The 15,633-nt window shown below is 32.4% G+C and overlaps 1 protein-coding gene and 1 non-coding gene across 2 annotated transcripts; one reads left to right on the top strand and one right to left on the bottom strand.

Annotated features, from left to right (window-relative positions):
* Positions 1 to 430: 430 nt before the first annotated feature.
* Trnar-ucu lies at positions 431 to 503 on the bottom strand. The gene has a single exon. It is a non-coding gene; the product is annotated as a tRNA-Arg (tRNA).
* A 418-nt stretch (positions 504 to 921) lies between these two features.
* On the top strand, positions 922 to 15,090 carry LOC123663090 (MATH and LRR domain-containing protein PFE0570w-like). Its single transcript, XM_045597829.1, has 17 exons — positions 922 to 1,122; positions 1,292 to 1,386; positions 1,881 to 2,034; positions 2,283 to 2,408; positions 3,866 to 4,044; positions 4,584 to 4,670; positions 5,208 to 5,330; positions 6,065 to 6,217; positions 7,115 to 7,573; positions 7,924 to 8,043; positions 8,928 to 9,037; positions 10,651 to 10,761; positions 11,420 to 11,472; positions 11,829 to 11,901; positions 12,125 to 12,223; positions 12,585 to 12,781; positions 13,122 to 15,090. The coding sequence occupies exons 1-17, from the start codon at positions 939 to 941 to the stop codon at positions 14,549 to 14,551; spliced, it is 3,753 nt and encodes a 1,250-aa protein (XP_045453785.1). The 5' UTR covers positions 922 to 938; the 3' UTR covers positions 14,552 to 15,090.
* The last annotated feature ends 543 nt before the right edge of the window (positions 15,091 to 15,633 follow it).

The raw sequence follows: 15,633 nt of genomic DNA, 5'->3' as shown, positions 1-15,633 counted from the left end.
TAAAGGAAAATATTTAATAATTTCTTGGTAAGCTAACATATATGGTCATAAAACACGAAGCTGCCAATCTATAGTTTTTAATAGTGTGCTACTAGATATCCGCCAACCCGCATTGGAGCAGCGTGGTGGATTAAGCTCTGATCCTTGTCCTACATGGGGAAAGAGGCCTATGCCCAGTAGTGGGATATTACAAGCTGAAGCGTAGATATAGTTATATTTGAAGGATAAAATTCTAGAATAAAAGATGTATCCTTATATACTGGAATTATTTTAAGATTTAGGTAAACAAGAACATAAATGATAAAATTTCCAAATAAAAAAAATATAGTGACAAGTACCTACTTTCTACATGAAAATCAAGATAAGCACTAATTACTCGTAAACATAATTAAAATAAATGTATGGTTAAAAAGCAAAAAGAATTATTGTCCATCCCTGGTGGGGATCGAACCCACGACCTTTGGATTAGAAGTCCAACGCGCTATCCTCTGCGCCACAGGGACTGTTAACAAGATGTTCGAAATTGTCATACAAACTTAGCATACTGATCACGATATATTTATATACACTGTTATAGATTAGTATCTATAGATAACCAAAATGTGTCACCAATAATACAGAATATAATTTAATTTAATTCAAAATTACAATTATAAACAGTGTAAATAAAATACATTTTGAACACAACTGACGATATTATTTAAATGCTCCATAGTTACAATGTACAAATATATTTAAAAATAACACAAGCTGACTACTATTTCGTAGGCATTAGCAACTGGATATGTCAACAAATAAATGTCTAAAAAATTGTTTGGGAACTTTAAAATTTCAAGTGTAAATTTAATTATTTAAAATTTAAGAAGAAAGAAGAAGGTACTGCAAGTTTAAAATAGTATACTTTTAAAGAATATTAGTATCTTTCATTATGTTATAAAATGGAGTATGCAGTAATAGAAGAAGCAAATGTACCAGTTGAAATCACTGAATTAAAAGATACAGAATCTACAGAAAAGTTTCAAAAGTTTATTCAAGAATTATTCGAGAAGAATGGAATATTAAACGATTTAAGAGCCTATTTGCGAGTGCATATTTTAGATGTTTTGAAAAGCGCTGAAACAGGTATGAAATTGAGCTATGATTATAAAAAAATATATTTTGTTTTTTCAGTATTAAAGTAAGTTGATAATTTATGTGTAAGTATATATTTTAGGCAACAAAATTGTATTATCACTACAATAATAAAATTATTTCTTTCTTTTTTATTTGCTCTTTATTTTAAAAATTTCAGGTGATATTACACCATGTCAAAAGAATTTCACTCAGCGACTGGAGCTTACATTTCAAGCGATGAATATATTGATCACTGAATATTTGCTAAGATTGGTAATGTTATCAACTCTCTTAAAATAACACAAGAAATACTAAAAAAATTATTTGTTCTTCTCTATCCTTCTTTTTTTTCCAAATTGGTCGACAAACAAGCGTATAGCTCACCTAATGGTAAGTTTTTACGGTAGCCTATAGATACCTGCAACACCAGAAGTATTGCAAGCGCGTTGCTGACCCTGCCCCCGATGATCTGCAAGCATCTCTGGTCACCTTATTTACCACAGGAACACAACACTGCTTGAAAGCAGTATTATTTAGTTGTGATCTACTGTAATGTTGAGGTGCTTACCCAGTCGGGCTGCTCCAAATTTTGAGCAGGATATTTCCTGCCTCAGTTTTTCAATTAAAATGTATCAGTTTACCACTAAGTATGCTTTATGTTGACATTATAAAAGTCAAAATCTTTTCTGTATATACAATACTGATAATCTGTATTGAATAATAATTAATAGAATGTAATAAATTTTTTGTTATATATTTTTTCCTAGGACTTGAATTACTCCTTGTCAGTTTTCACATCGGAAATACCTCTGTCCAATATGGTTTTTAAGTTTGCTAAGACTCTTTTGAAAACAAACGATGATGCTATTTCAAAACTGAGGTTCGGAGAGAGTGATATTTGGAAAATTTTAAATTATTTAGGTAATTTTTAGCTTAGTTTTTTTAATATCAATTAAACTATTTTTTTATTTCAATGTTTTATTAAATGGTACAATTGTAAATTAACTTAATCTAATGTAGTGTTTAAGTATATGCTTTAGAAACTTATTATTTATTTAAATATTTAATTAATCACAACACTGTTACTTATTGAGTATTTATAAAAAGTAAAAATAATAAAAATTTATTTGAAAATTTAATGATTAGTAATTTTTATTTTCTTATTTCAGGTATAAAATGTGACTCAGAACATGCATTGAAAATAGTTGAGACTTACAAGAGTCAACCAGAACCTCTTTTATGTTGTATACTAAAATGTATACCAATTTACCACGAACCCACCTTATTTGAACCAGGTAATATATAGATTAATTAACTAATTGCTGTCTTATCATCATCATTTCAGCCTATTGCAGTCCACTACTGGACATAGGCCTCCACAAGTTCGCGCCGAAAATGGCGTGAACTCATGTGTTTTGCCCATAGTCACCACACTGGGCAGGCGGGTTGGTGACCGCAGGGCTGGTTTTGTCGCACCGAAGACGCTGCTACCCGTATTCCGCCTGTGTATATCAAAGCCAGCAGTTGGATGGTTATCCCGCCACCGGTCGGCTTTATAAGTTCCAAGATGATAGTGGAACTGTGTTAACCCTTAGTCGCCTCTACGACACCCACGGGAAGAGCTTAGAAGGGGTGGCTATATTCTTTACTGCTGTAGCCACAAGGCTTACTACAATTTTTTTTGGAAAATTTACAACTAGGAAACAATGAAGGTAAAGAAGTAAAAATATAGGGTCAATTACAAATTTCCACTTATATAAATATATCCAAGAAAATATTATAATATTTCATAAGTGTGTAAGGATTGATGGATAAATGAATGATTATTATTGTTTCTTAGTAAGAATACTTTTAAATGATAATAAATAGGCAAAAAGATATGAATTAACACATAGTCTTTGTATATTCTAGTATTTATAAATACAGTTTTGAGTCATAACTATTACAGTGTTCAAGAGTTCTCTTTTCTCTATTGTTTTCATTTTCGACTGTGTGGGAAGAATTTTTTTTTCTAGGAATGTATTTGCCGTTGATATTAATATTCTGATACAATGTCTCATTTGTACATGGCAAACTTATTTATAAACTTTCTTTACTTGTGTGTGTCTGGTGTGTGTGTAACTAACAATAGATCAACTATTCTAGTAACTGGCTGAGCGAGAGTTAAAGCGTTTATCAGTAGCTACTAATTATTTTATTATTAATTGAATTATTATCGGAACTTTGCCAGTGGCGCCAATTATCCCTAATAGGTACATCTGAGAAGTACTAAACTTCAAAACTCAATAATGCCATACCAGATAAGATCCTGCAATATTTCTGCCTTTTGGTTCATATATCTACAACTATGATAGTGTTGTTGACGTCGCGTTGACGCAACGGTCACCACACCTGGTTTGTGGCTATTGCGCTGGCGGCTGCGGGTTCGATCCCCGCACATGACAAACATTTTTACTGGCCGTACAGATGTTTACCATTGTCTGGGTGTTTGTGCAGTCCTAGTGGGTCTCTTCATCATGCCTTGGAAATCACGTTAAGTCGTCGGTCCCGATTGTTATCATGTACACCTGATAGCGATCGTTACTCATAGTAGGGAATATGTCCGCCAACCCGCATTGGATCAGTGTGTTGGATTAAGCTCTGATCCTTCACCTACATGGGAAAAGAGGCCTATGCCCAGCAGTGGGATATTACAGTCTGAAACGTGGCCTAAGCGTATTATAGTGTATTAAAACTTAAATTAAATTTTTAGTGCATTCATCTGAAGAGAGTATCTCTCGTGATAAAAATGAAGGTTTACATGAAGATAGAATGACTTTTGCACATGAAATAAGTAATAAATGTAAACATTATACTGTCTGTGAGGCTTGTCAAGAAAGATATACAAGGTTAAAGGAGAAATATAAAAGGAAGAAAATTGAACTGGAAGAGGTAATGTTAGAACACTACTTATATAATAGAGTTTTTAATCTCTTTGAAATTTGGTGTTTCTGGTACCAGTAGATTTTTATTATTAATTTTCTGCTCTTATGAGCTATATTATTGCGTGCAGTTTTATAGCCTATAATGGATAGTTGACGATATACAAGGATTTATTAAACGAAAATATTTTTTAAGTATTAGTGGTAACTGAGAAGTAGGTAGTTTTCCAACCGTTTTGTAGCATGAAAATATTACGGTATAGATTTAGATCTTATATTGATGGAGACATGTACATATATGCACCGCAAACAGCGAAAAAGACCGCAAATATTACTTAATAATGTTGGTCCCAAATGTAACAACATATAGCACACACATACACTAGCACCATAAACTGCTTTTTTTTTTAATTTTTACTAAGTTCCTTGTTTAAATATTTACTTTACCACTTGTCTTTATATTCTTGTCTTGTCTCTTTATAAAAGTTGAACTTAATGAAAATGAACCATTTTTTTTAATTTCGAATTTTAAGAAATATTTACTTCCAGAATCGGAAAGCTTCCGAAGCAAATGCCTTGAATTTTGAAACTTTCATGAAAAATGTCGATATTCTGGAGCGTACACTGATTGACGAGGTGCATATCGATTTATTAGAAAACAAACCTAAATATAGCGATAAGAATTGCCATAAATATAGTAACGAAGTTTTGTGAGGATGGATGTTTGCTACTCTTGTATAGTTAAGTTACTGAATCTTTTGCTTGTGTAGTCCAAGACCGGTATTAATTCGAAGGTTAAATTTATTACGAGATCAGCAATTATATGGGTTTGTGTCGGCGACACATTGGTCTTGTAACGATGTTACTAATAAACGGACGTAACAATCAAATAGCGTTTCATTGCAATACTCATCAATCAGGCAGAGACAGCTATACACACACGTATATTCATAAGTATAGTACAGGTTAAACGTTATCTGACGTCTAGTATAAAAGTGTATTAAAATTCTCATCGTTTGACGTACGTAAATATATTTAGGATGCAATATAATTACATAATGTATTTCGATTTGAAAACTCAACAAAGAGTCAAAGAAGGTTACTTTTCGATTTATAATGTTCGCGTGGATTAGTTGTCCAACGACTTTCAAACCCATGTATTATAAATTACAGATGTACGAGCAACTAAAAACCGCTTATGAAACTGAAGTGGATATCATTAGAGATGAAAATGAAAATAAAATAAGACGTTCAATTGCTAACCATGCTTTACAGTTGCAGAATTATCGGGACGAGGTCAGTTTGAAACTCAAACAAAATTTTGATATTACGTATCCGGCTCGAAGGACCTAAAATAAATTGATCTATTAGAATTTTTAATAAACTTGAATGGGTATTTATTAATAAACCAATAAATATTTTTCACATACAATCATGCAAATGCACAGTAAATTACCGTAAATATTCAGCGTATTTTCACTTAGGTTCAACATTTGTGGCAAATAAAGATGCTTAAAAGGAAGTTATATTACCTGTCTCCTTTTAAGATTTCAAAAAGGTTTATTTGTGAACTACACATAAGTTGAGACGATACGCATAATAATAGCGCTTAAAGCCACGAATGTTTAAAATAGATTTATCTAAAACGGTTTATAGGCAAAAACAGTTGATTGTTACCAGGTTACATGGTAAGGGTTTAAAGATATAGTTTGCCATCTTTTTTTATACAATTAGGTCGGCAAACGAGCGTACGGCTCATCGGATGGTAAGTGATTACCGAAGCCTATAGACACCTGCAACAGCAGGAGCATTGCAAACGCGTTGCCGGCCCTATCTCCAATCCCTCCCAGGAGCTCTGGTGACCTTACCAACAGGAACACAGCACTTCTTGAAAGCAGTATTATTTAGCTGTGATATGTAAGGTCGAAGTACTACCTCGGTCAGGCGGCTCCAGATTTCGAGCAAGGTTTTTCGTGTGGGGGGGGGCTACCTCAGAGGGAATAAAAATAAATTTGAAATTCGCATTGTAGCTCGAGAAGTCATTCGCGGAGCGTCATCGCCAACTGGGTGAGAGTGTTCGTCAGCGGCAGCGGTTTCTTTGTGAACTGGCGCAGCGGCTGGCGGCGGTGCAGGCGCAGGTTTGGCTGCAGTTTATTCTTGACCGACTTCGAAAAAAGGCGGACGTTCTCTGATTCGATTGTATTTTTTTTTGTGTTGTGTGTTACATTAGAACTGAAGGGAAAATGGATCTCACTCAGTATGTAACCCAACTTGTGTGACGGCGTTGATTTTATGTGAGCCTCGTATGGTTTACATATGGTATGAAGTGTGTTTTTTAATAAATCAAATTAATTCGAACAATTTAGGATTGAACCTGCATTTCCGACGTACCGTGTCAGTGCTTTAGCCAATTAATAATCCACTTTTGAGCATAGGTCCCTTTCTTCATGTCGGAGAAGAATCGGAGCTTAATCCACCACGCTGATCCACTGCTGATTGGCGGATATGTTCCCTACGATGTGTAACGATCGCTATCAGGTATTTATGATAACAACCGGGACCGACGGCTTAACGTGCTCTCCGAGGCACGGTGGAGAAACCCACAAAGTTAGTCATCCAAACCGGAAAGAAATATTTGTACAAATACCAATATCCATCCGAGCGGGAGTCGAACCCGCAAACCAGCGGTGCTTTAGGCGTCTACTCGCACCACATTATAGGCAGGGTATTTTAGTCAATGGCAAGTAATATTTAACTTTAAAATATAGTAATTATTGCTATGTAATAAATAGCTTTAATTTATGATGACAAGGAGAGCGAAAATCAGATCAAAGAGTAGAGTTATGGCGAGTTACTCCTTAAGAAATTATGTAAGGCCCCGTGTTATGATAAAAATCTGGCTAGAGAAATCATGTGAAATAATAGCTCTGAGTAATAACACGACCTGACCTGAAAGCGGCATTTTACCGCACAACGTCGTTTGCGAAAAAGATATAAATATGGTGTAACCATTTTTAAGGAGTTAACTCCAGTCGTGTATTGGATTTTATATATTGTCAAATTTGTTTTACCATCCGCAGGAAAAAACTCACAAAATTCAAATGCAAGACGCTGAAGAGACTCTCAAGAACAAGTGCGAACTAATGCGAAGACAGATCGCAGAAGAGCTAAAGATATTACAAAATAATTTAGAAACAGTCAAACAAGAAAGAGATGATATCGACAGACAAAAGGCTGAATTGGAAAACCTAAAACAAATATATAACACTAATAATATCTTAAAAGAGAAAACTCTCAAAGAAAACGAAGATCTCAAACGTCATTACGATCTTTTAAAAGATGAAATAGCAATCTTAAGGAAATGTCTAGAGAACAGTAAAACTCCTAAGTATTTAGTAGAAAAAGGCACAGAGACTGAGAGTCACGTTAACAATTTGAACAACGGAAGTGTGGGTAGTCTGAAAAATGACGATGAAAGATTGAAAGTTAGTCAAGTTGTTAATGATTTCAAGAAACAGAAGAATGTTAATTTTAGTCAAGTATGTATTTAATATATTTGTAAGTCTGCTTCGCAGGTTGCTGATAAAACTATCTAACGTATAACGGTATCAAACAAATAAAAATATTAATCTATTTTACACTATCAAACTCCTGATAGATAATTATTCACAACCTGTGAATAAAAAAATATGTTGTTTTCAGTTGAGGTGATACAGACCCTGAAGGCCTTTTACCTCTTGCTGATAAAACCAATCAGTAACTTATGTCTAAGATAAACTTAAGAAGCAACCAGTTCATGATCTATTTTCGATTTGAAACAAATACTCGACTATAGATTTTTATAGATGTACGTTTAGTAATAGAATTATAGCTTAATAATAATTTACAGAAGTATTCAGAAGATCATCAGCGCGGTTCTTTTAACGTCGAGATGACGTCTGAAACTGAAAATACGACAATACAGCATTTAAGAGAAGAAAACGAAAGACTTAAGGCATTTGCTAAACAGGTATTTTATATATCATTGACAAGTTATGGCTATAAGAGAATGCTTTTGATACGAATATTTGAATATTTATTTCATTTTACATTTTTTTTGGAAATACAGTTAGAAAATAAAATATAGATAAAGAAGTAATAATGTATGGCTAATTACAAGTTTTCAATTATAGGTAGTTCATTCGGTATACAAAGACTTAAGTGAGGATACATATCTGTGTTCAAACAAACAAATATTTAGTAATATTATATCATTTCATCATCACTTCAGCCTATCGCAGTCCACTGCTGGACATAGGCCTCCATAAGTTAGTGTAAAAAATGGCGTGAACTCATTTGTTTTGCCCATAGTCACCACACTGGGCAGGCGGGTTGGTGACCGCAGGGCTGGCTTTGTGGCACCGAAGACGCTGCTGCCCGTCTTCACCTGTGTATTTAAAAGCCAGCAGTTGGATGGTTATCCCGCCCTCGGTCGGCGTTTTAAGGTCCAAGGTAGTAGTAGAACTGTGTCATCCCTTAGGCGCCTCTTACAACACAGACAGGAGAAGAGAGGGGGAGGCTATATTCTTACTGCCGTAGCCATACAGCGTAGCATTAGATCCATGTATATAATTATTTTTTTTTTTAACCGTTATGCTACACAAACATAGATATGTCTTGTGTTCACAAATCAACGATAGGCCATTCAAGTTCAATTTTCAATTTGAAGACTTGTACTGTTTAGATTGTGTATTATCTAACAATGTTTTCAATGTAAGTTTTTTAACTTGTATAGTCTCTATCAATACTAGTGCTCTTGCGGGACTTACTGTGAATACCATTTTGAAACTTCCGATATTTCGCCTACTCATGTTCTTAATATTTACTATGATATAGTTAAATTTACGTTTCCAGCAATCAGAACACATCGACAGACTGACCGCCGATCGACAAAGGTTTCAAAACAAAGGGACGAGACCAAGAACAGCGCCATCTACCGCCTGTAACAGTTACTACACTCAAAGGTAACTATTTTTTTTTTATAAGACTGGGGGAAAATGAGTATCGAAGCCATCTGATGTTAAACGGCTACCGTCGCCCATGGACATCTGCAACACAAGAGATGAAATGAAATGAATGATGATGATGAAAAAGATTATAATAATTCATTTATTTATATCGAAGACATAATGTGCTAGATATAGTTCGCGTCATGTAAAAAGAACACTGGCCTTGAAGCTGCGCAGAAGCGATTAATCGGTCTATTTGGTGGTACGGGGTAGGGGGACGGGAGTGTTTATCACGTGTCGCATGCTTGCCGGTGTGCTATTGGTTGGACAGTTGTGTCCAACCAATAGCACACCGGCAAGCATGCGACACGTGATATGTCGACACAAAATACTATCGCGCACAAAAGTTTTAAATTACGAAATAGTTTTACATAGAAAAGTGAGAAAAATTATTTATAACATATAATTCGCGTCATGTAAAAAGAACGCTGGTTGTCAAAATGCGCAAAGGCGATTTACAGTGTTTTATTTTTATTTTATTTATCCAGAAAAACTTACAGCTATACATAACAAATTAAAAATACAATTAAAAAAAACTAAAAGCCATTTATAAGTTTTTACAATTAACAACTAAAGAGTGCTGTACTAATTAAGAGCTTGAGTAAAACAAAAATTAAACTTAGGATGGTTTGAGAACTTAGCTGGATCATTAAACTGCTTAGACTTTATTAATTAATGTGTTGCTAACTCTTGAAAAAACCTTTTTCGTACTGTCCATTTTTTGGAACAGTCTTATTTGGTAAACAAACCACTGTCAATCGTAATTCACGTTTTTTCCGCATTTATCACTCACTTTCACAACACATTAGCATACGGACACTTTTAAAACTCCATTTACTATTTATTTCACTAAAAAGCAAATATCAATTTATCATTTTAAATACATAAAAACTATTAAGATACTAATATCGAGAGTTCAGATAATTAATATTTTTGAATACGACATTTCAATAACTAAAAATTTTTTTATTGCTTATGTTTGAAAAAAAATGTAATTTTGTAAAGTGATAATTATTATACTTATTTAGTCCGAATTATTCACACTGGTATTTCTAGTATTTTTTAATGTACCTACCAATAACTATTATACGAAGCAGCGAGTGAAAGCCTAATTAAAAAATAAAACAGTAGTACTTTTGTGCGCGAGTATACCCATGCGCAAACGCACCCCTCCAGTTTCTTTCAGCGTTCTTTTTACATGACGCGAACTATATAATACGTTAGTTTACTATATTCCTTCAATCAATCCATCGATCAATCAATAAATCAATCGATCGATCAATAAATCAGTCAATCGATTGAACAATCAATCAAAGATGTATTTCATAACTCCCGATATCGGACGTCACCCTACAAAGGCGTTGAATGTAATACGTTTATTTACTAAAATAGTAACTGCGGAATTTCTCGTCGATTTTTCTCTGCAGAATCTACATTCCGAATCGGCGGTAGCTTTGCTTTTAACAATAATTAAAATTTTAATTTGTATGATGACAATTCAAAGGTGCTTTTGAAACATATTTGAATAAAATTATTAGTGTATTTGATTTTTGGTTTTACTATCATAGTGTATTGAACTATCCGTGCGAGCTTGGCGTACAACCACGGGTTTTGTTCCCGACTGACACAATACCGTTTATAGGAGTCGTGAAAAACAGACAAAGCGACGATAATCGAAGGTTGGTATGTGTCAAATTATAATATAATTAGCTTACAAATGGCATGATGGAGATAATACATGCCTGTTTTAATAACATACTTACTTCAAATGGTCAATTTGAACACGGCATTCTAAATTACTTCTTAATAATCAAGGGCGTCGCCAGCCGATGGCGCAGGGGGGGGGGGGGGGCAAGTTGACTTTACCTACTACAATTCATACTTTTCTCATTCTCTATGAATGAGAAAAGTAGGTATGAATTGTAGGTAAAGTCGACAGCCCATGAAGCTTTTCACTTGTACTACGAGCCTTACATCTACAGCGATTGTAATAACAACAGTATCTTAGTACTATATACATATAGAGCAGGAGGAGCGTAGTTGAGCGTACGGAATATTAGGAGTGGAATTGGTGAATTCATTCGAGTTTCGACGTACGGAAATGATTGTTCAAGGCTTGAACTTCAAGCAAATCAACTCAAAGACTTAGGACTTTGGTTGCATTATATTTGGCAACTTTTTTAGAATCTCTAGGGGGGGGCAGCTGCCCCTCCCTGCCCCCCGTTGGCGACGCCCTTGTTAATAATAATAATTAGTCAAGGTGACTAAGCTTAGTGACAGCGATTAATTACCATTTTTAAAGCGAATAAATTATGATGATATTTATATTTTAAACAGACGGCTGTTAACTCAATGGCGAAGGCAGAGAAGCTCAGAGGAATCTTGTAAGAGTATATCTTATATAGTTACATATTTAATTATTTTATTTATATGTCATGCAATTAAATAGGTAACTGCAGCTACCAAAAAGATTTTAATAAAAAAAAGTGTATTTTGAGTAAATCCCTTGATAGAATTGAACTACTGTATAGTTAGCGCTGTAATCGAATTTTAATACAATATTTTTGTGGACCATGGCACGACTGTCTGTCGGGGACAATAATTAATTTAGTATTTTTGGAAGACTTATATTTTTTCTTACTTAAGAAAATGAAGTGTTTCTCTAATCATTGATATTCAGTTGTTTTTTTTTTTAATATTTAATAATAAAATAAATGTAATATTAAAATTATTTATACTTTTGCAGGGAATCAAGCTAATACTAGTACAAATGTACAAAATAACAAACAGACAGATGACGCTTCGCAACCTATTGTGCGGTAATTATGAATATTCGTTATAATATAATTTATTTATCGTAAATATTGTCAAATAAGTGCGATGTTACAAAAAAAAATAGAAATGTAAAAAAAGTCTTTACTATCCAAAATACAAGAATCTTGAGATTAACATACCAAAACAAAGGAACATCCTCAGCTTTTTTGTATAAGTATTTAACCTTTTTGTATAATACTTTATGGCAATATTAATTGTTACTTTCAGTGAAACACCAGCAGCTTATAAACCAGAAAGTCCCGTGAAAAGCGCATTAAGAGATAAAAGTCCCAACACAGTCCGGAAGACAAAACAGAAGTTACGAAAGTAAGTACTAAAAATAAAACAAACCGTTAAGACTCACTCGGCTTGATTAAAATTTACTTAATAATAATAAACGCGTGTAAAACCACGTTAGTCGTCTAGTTTTACAATATCTGATTAACAGTAAGATTAAGTTTACAGTGAACTAAATGTTTTATTATTTCATTGCATAAAAAGCATATGCAGTATTTTAATGCGGTTTTATTGCTAAAGCAGTCTTGAACATAAGCCTTAGATGAGGGGATTTAAAAAAAAAACAGAATTTTGCAAAGATAAATATGAAAGACACACTAGTAATATTAATACATATGACGTACATATTATATATGTACTTACACATAATAATGTATGAAATATATCTCAGCAACAATCTAAAGGAACCGACCCCCCCTCGAGAGAGAAGTCCAAACGCTACACTACGGGAAGCTAAACTTCGTCTAAGAAAACTAGAAATAGAAGCAGAAGCAGTGCAAAGATCTTATCTAGACTATAAAAAAAGACAGATGGAAATGAAAGATGTAGAGGATTCAATTATAAATATTGAGGATATAAAAGAAATTGGTAAATATTTTCTATACTAACTACTAACTTATGACTATCAACTTATATCAACATATATTCTTTATTGCACGTAAAAGACACACATAAAAATATTAGTACAATGGTAGTTGGCAAGGGCGATCTCTAAAAGAGATCTCTACCAGTTTACCCATGACATATGACTTGCTCAGCATCTTTAGTTGAGATATTAATTGAAAGTTTTAGCGTTTTTAATGCTTTAAGTAATTTAAATGTATTTATATGTTTATAAAATAGGCTTTTTTATTTAAAATTTTATAAAAGTGGCTTAAAAGTTATTTATGAATTATTCCTATATACTTATTCAATTTTAAAATTTCAGATAAAAAACAGCGTAAGTCTTCAGAAAAATTTGAGAAAAACCACAGTAAAAGTGAAAAATTTGTTTATAAAGATTCACCTGAAACAATTAAGAAAGATTTCGATAAATATTTTCGAGAATACCAAAATGTAGACATCGGAAAAACACACTTTTGTAACTTAAAAGCTGTCATTGAAAAAATTAAACCCATTCCCGAATCGTACTCAAAATTACAAGACGAAAGCAAATATAATAATATTAATTACTTAGAAACACCTCTGATAGAATTTAGAAAATTTTATCAAACAGGAAATAACATCAAAAATAATGAGCGTATTAATTTTAAACCAAATTATAATAACCTAAACACTGACAATGATAGAAGTGAAGAAACTAGTACAAAACTAGTTGATAAGGTTATAGTCGAAACAAGTTCCCATTTAAAAATTAAAGAAAATAATTATAAAAATAATATAAATCAAGTCAGTGTAAAAAATGTACCACTTAGTACTAAATTACTTGAAAATACATTAATTGAAACAAGTTCCCAATTAAAATTCCAAGAAAATAACAAAAAGGACAATACAAATGATGACAGTGACGTAAAAAATGAATCGCAAATTGATATAAAAATACAAGAAAATAAAGAAAATAATAATAATAATCAAATTAAACCGTCTGAAACTGAAAAAGATACAAATATTAACCCAGAATTTGTTCATATGAAAAAATCTAAAGAGGAATCCTTGAGTCAACCAAATATAGTTGAACTAAATTATACCGAAAATAAAATTGATAATAATAAAGTTGATACTTCGAAAGATAAAGAAAATGGCCTTCCTATTGAAATCAGTAACGAAAAATCTGCTACAGTTTTAGAAGAAACAGCTGAAACAATTGATTTCATTGAAGTTGAGAAACAAAAAACTGATATAGAAGTAGTAAATGAAGAAAATATAAATGATGATAATCTTCTCATAGTCGAAGTCGAAAATGTACGTACAACGACAAATATAGGAGCGACAGAATCTAATCAAGATATGTTAGTCGTAGTTGAAAGTTCTATCGACAATAATGGACTAGTTTTATCTGAAACAGAGAGCACTAAAGAGATAATACCCACACAAATGACTATTATCGTAAGTCCTAAAGAAGATAGTATTCTTAAAGACATTGATAAAACGAATTTATCACCAGAAATAACAAAATTATCAGAACATGACGTTTTAAGCGCTATCTACCACTCTGATAACAACAAAATATCTAGCCTTGATCTCGGATTAGATGAAAATAAGTTAGAATTAGAATTAAATAGCGAGAAGGAAACTCAAGAATATCAAGATGATTTTTCAGCTGATGTCGACAATTACAACAGCCAGTCTGAATATGGAAATAATTCTCCCATATCGCTACCTCAAACATCTGAAAACGATAATTTTTGGGACTCCTAAATTAGAAATAAAACAATTAAAACCATTCATAATTTATTTATCTAGTTACGCGAATTGAAATATATTATATACATCAATTTCTTCAATATAAAAGTACAAACATTCTTAATATTTTCTTTTATTAATTCGTGCAACATTCCATTAACATTTGGCGACGAGACAGAAAAAATATAATAATAAATGCCTAACTTAATAAATGTAATTGTTGTTAAACCGGATTATATGGAATTGTACTCTTATTAAAATGCAAATTATGAATTAATACAAAATCATACATTTACACAAGAATTATATTTGTACGCAAATACTAGAATTTTGCTAGTATTTGCTATTTACAAAAAAAAGGGGAATAGATTCAAATTGGGTGTCTACATATTAGGTTACAAAATATATATTAAACATATAGTAGTTTATAGTCCAACTATTGTTATAAAAATTCTAAAAATATGAGATTATCATTAACTTTTTCATTTATCATTAAATTTCGATTCTAATTTGTGATGTTAATATTAGTAAACAATATCATAATATTTCAATAATATCGATTGTTTTATTCCACGTAATATATATTTATACTTCATACTATTTGCGACAATTAATAAAATTTATTGATAGAACACAAAATTGGGTGCTGTCAGGTGTTAAGTGCAAATAATGATGGATAGAGGACATTAAAACTAGCGTTCTAAAAACTATAGAATTTTATACCTTCCTAATACAGCATTTTACGCGTCACAGATTTGCGTAATTTGAATACAAACTTTATAATCGCGAGAATTAATAAAATATTAATTTTATCTGCATCATATAAAAATTATTTTAAAGGCGGTAAGTCAAATGGGACATATTTAATTATTATTATGCTTTCATGACTTGGGGTGAAGATATTATTGTATTTCAAAATAGTATTTTCAGCCAGGAATTCTACAATAGTAAGACTCATGCACAAAATATCTTTAAAAGGGCATTCGCATTACATTTAAACAAAACTAGATTTATTATCATTTGTCATAAGAAAAAACTAAATATATGAACACAAATCAACGGAGAAGTCAAAGTGAAACACAACATAAAAATTCTCG

The sequence above is a fragment of the Melitaea cinxia genome, chromosome 19 (genome assembly GCF_905220565.1).
Source record: "Melitaea cinxia chromosome 19, ilMelCinx1.1, whole genome shotgun sequence".
In the NCBI taxonomy this organism is placed as follows: domain Eukaryota; kingdom Metazoa; phylum Arthropoda; class Insecta; order Lepidoptera; family Nymphalidae; genus Melitaea; species Melitaea cinxia.
This window is presented reverse-complemented; position numbering and strand designations above follow the sequence as displayed.

Coding starts and splice junctions, on each gene's coding strand:
- LOC123663090 (XM_045597829.1), top strand. CDS start 939: ATGGAGTATGCAGTAATAGAAGAAGCAAATGTACCAGTTGAAATCACT. Junction 1,123..1,291: donor TTTGAAAAGCGCTGAAACAG/GTATGAAATTGA, acceptor TAAAAATTTCAG/GTGATATTACACCATGTCAA. Junction 9,038..10,650: donor AACAGTTACTACACTCAAAG/GTAACTATTTTT, acceptor TTACTATCATAG/TGTATTGAACTATCCGTGCG.